Raw genomic sequence first — 2,250 nt, 5'->3', positions numbered from 1 at the left:
GGGGGGGGAGAACTGCTGAAGAAGCGCCATTCTTTGCATGATTTTGGATTTTCTGCCAGTCTCACGCTTAGTTCCCCCTTAACGATTACCTGGCAACTGAGGGGTTCTGGCGTTCAGCTTTGAACTTTAACGAACGAAACTACAAAACGTACAGTACAGGTTAAAGTAGGGTACTCACGATTCACGACAGAATCCACGTAGTCCAAATTGTGCAGCGTGAGAGGCACGACGGAAGAGTTGAGCTTCAGCTCGCCGTTGCCGTTCGGGCTGAGCATGAAGATCTTGGTATCCCTCTCCTTGACCACATTGTCGCAGATCTCTGGGTCGCCGAACCCCTCCACCATCACCATCTTGTGCTGACGGAGCAGACCAGGCGTTATGGTTGCCAAGGTATCCACCACCTGGCCGCCTTTGAAGATTCGTTTGATCTCCACCTCTCCCCGAAACATGCGGATTTCGTTGGTGGAGTGGAGCTCGTCCGACATGAGTTTCTTGACGGTGCCCGACACGACAACCATGGCCATGTCGGTTCTGTCGTTAATCCCTTTGTCGTGGCAGTTCCACAATCGTTTCGTTTCGTCGTCCGCCGATGCAGAATAGGCACACAGCAGCGCCGAAACGAAAAGTACCACGACACGTAGGTCAGCCATAGATGGGTACGGATGGGGAGACATTTTGTTTGGCAGGGTTTTGGCTGTTTAATTTTTTTCAATTTCTGACGATAAATTCCACAGAAATAAACGACGCCAATCCTGGCGGATCACAAGAATTTCACTCACCTATCTTCACATCCAAAATCATCAACACACACTCAAAGAAATCAAATGAATGATCATCTCCTGGAATACATCGAAATTGGATTTTTTAAAGGCGAAACTCGATTGTGCATCTGTACATATGAAGTGAAGTAAGCTCATACATGCATGATCACCATCATCGTTCTCTCTCTCTCTCTCTCTCTCTCTCTCTCTCTCTCTCTCTCTCTCTCCCTCTCTCCTCTATCTATCTACCTTTCTATCTATCTAGATCTACCTATTTTCCGTCTCTCTCTGTTCCTCTCTTAGTAACTTTCACTTTCTCTCTCTCTTTGTCTATCTCTCTATCTCTCTACATAGCTATCTATCTATCTCGTTTTCTCTCTTTCTGTCTCTTCCTCTGTTACTGTTTCTCTCTTACTAACTTTCACTCTCTCTATCTGTATCTCTGTCTATCTGTCTATCCCTTTCTCTCTTTATCTATCTATCTATCTATCTATCTATCTATCTATCTATCTATCTATCTATCTATCTGTCTATCTATCTATCTATCTACACAATCAGAATGTCATCACCACACTGTAACTATCACACTGAAGAAATGAAATCCACGCGTCGCATTCCCTCCCTCCCTCCTCTCTCACTCACTCACTCACCCACTCTCTCACTCCCTCCTTCTTTCCGTCCGTCCGTCCGTCCGTCCTTCCTTCCCTCCTTCCTTCCTCACACCGAAAAATATCACACGGGCGTCTTGGAAGCACACAGACGGACACACTTTCTGCTGCAATAATCCGTGGCCCAAAACCTTGTGGGAAAGAATGAACCAACTTTTTGTGTGCACGGGATAAACCAACCCAGGTGCGATCGCTTTCTGGCGTTTGCTTCTCTCTCTCTCTCTCTCTCTCTCCTTCTCTCTCCTTCTCTCCTTCTGCGTGCTGTATGCGTCCGTCTGTCTGTCTGTCTGTCCCCGGTTTGGGCTGTGAAGCGCGCGCAGAGAGAGACGCGGGTCGTTGGTGTCACCACATACAGGGTCTCTGGCCGAGCCGTCGCGACTTCCACTAGAGGTTGGTAAAATCCGGATAAACTATACTATAAGGATAACCGGACAATTCTCAATGAAACATTATCCGAATTCAGACTCCTAACTCTCCTTCCTGAGCCGTTTGCCGAAGTGGGTGCACCCACTTGTTGAATGAAGTGAAGCTAGCCTAACCCGTTCGTCGATGTGGTTCTAACCCATTTGACGGAGCGGTTCATATCATATTTATTTGACGAAGAGATGCACTAACATATTATCCGGATTTTGATAAAGCGACTCGTTGTCCAGCCCCATCACCACACCACCTCTCTCCGCCTTATTGGCAGTCATCGGCACCGTAACTCTCCCTGGCTCAAATCAAAGACAGCAACACACACACACACACATATAAAATAGACACGCATAGACGCACACACTCACACACACACACACACACACACACACACACACACACAC

The 2,250-nt window shown here is 47.3% G+C and overlaps 1 protein-coding gene across 1 annotated transcript; it reads right to left on the bottom strand.

The window, feature by feature from the left end:
• Window positions 1–178: 178 nt before the first annotated feature.
• Window positions 179–933, bottom strand: LOC101858881 (agrin; the record flags this gene model as incomplete). The annotated part of the gene is given in 1 exon segment (XM_013086429.2): window positions 179–933. A coding segment is annotated over 1 exon segment (496 nt), but the record flags the coding sequence as incomplete, so codon positions are not given.
• Window positions 934–2,250: the final 1,317 nt, after the last annotated feature.

Source organism: Aplysia californica, unplaced genomic scaffold (assembly GCF_000002075.1).
Source record: "Aplysia californica isolate F4 #8 unplaced genomic scaffold, AplCal3.0 scaffold00467, whole genome shotgun sequence".
In the NCBI taxonomy this organism is placed as follows: Eukaryota; Metazoa; Mollusca; class Gastropoda; order Aplysiida; family Aplysiidae; genus Aplysia; species Aplysia californica.
The sequence above is the reverse complement of the archived record's forward strand: the minus strand, read 5'-3'. Positions and strand labels throughout refer to the sequence as shown.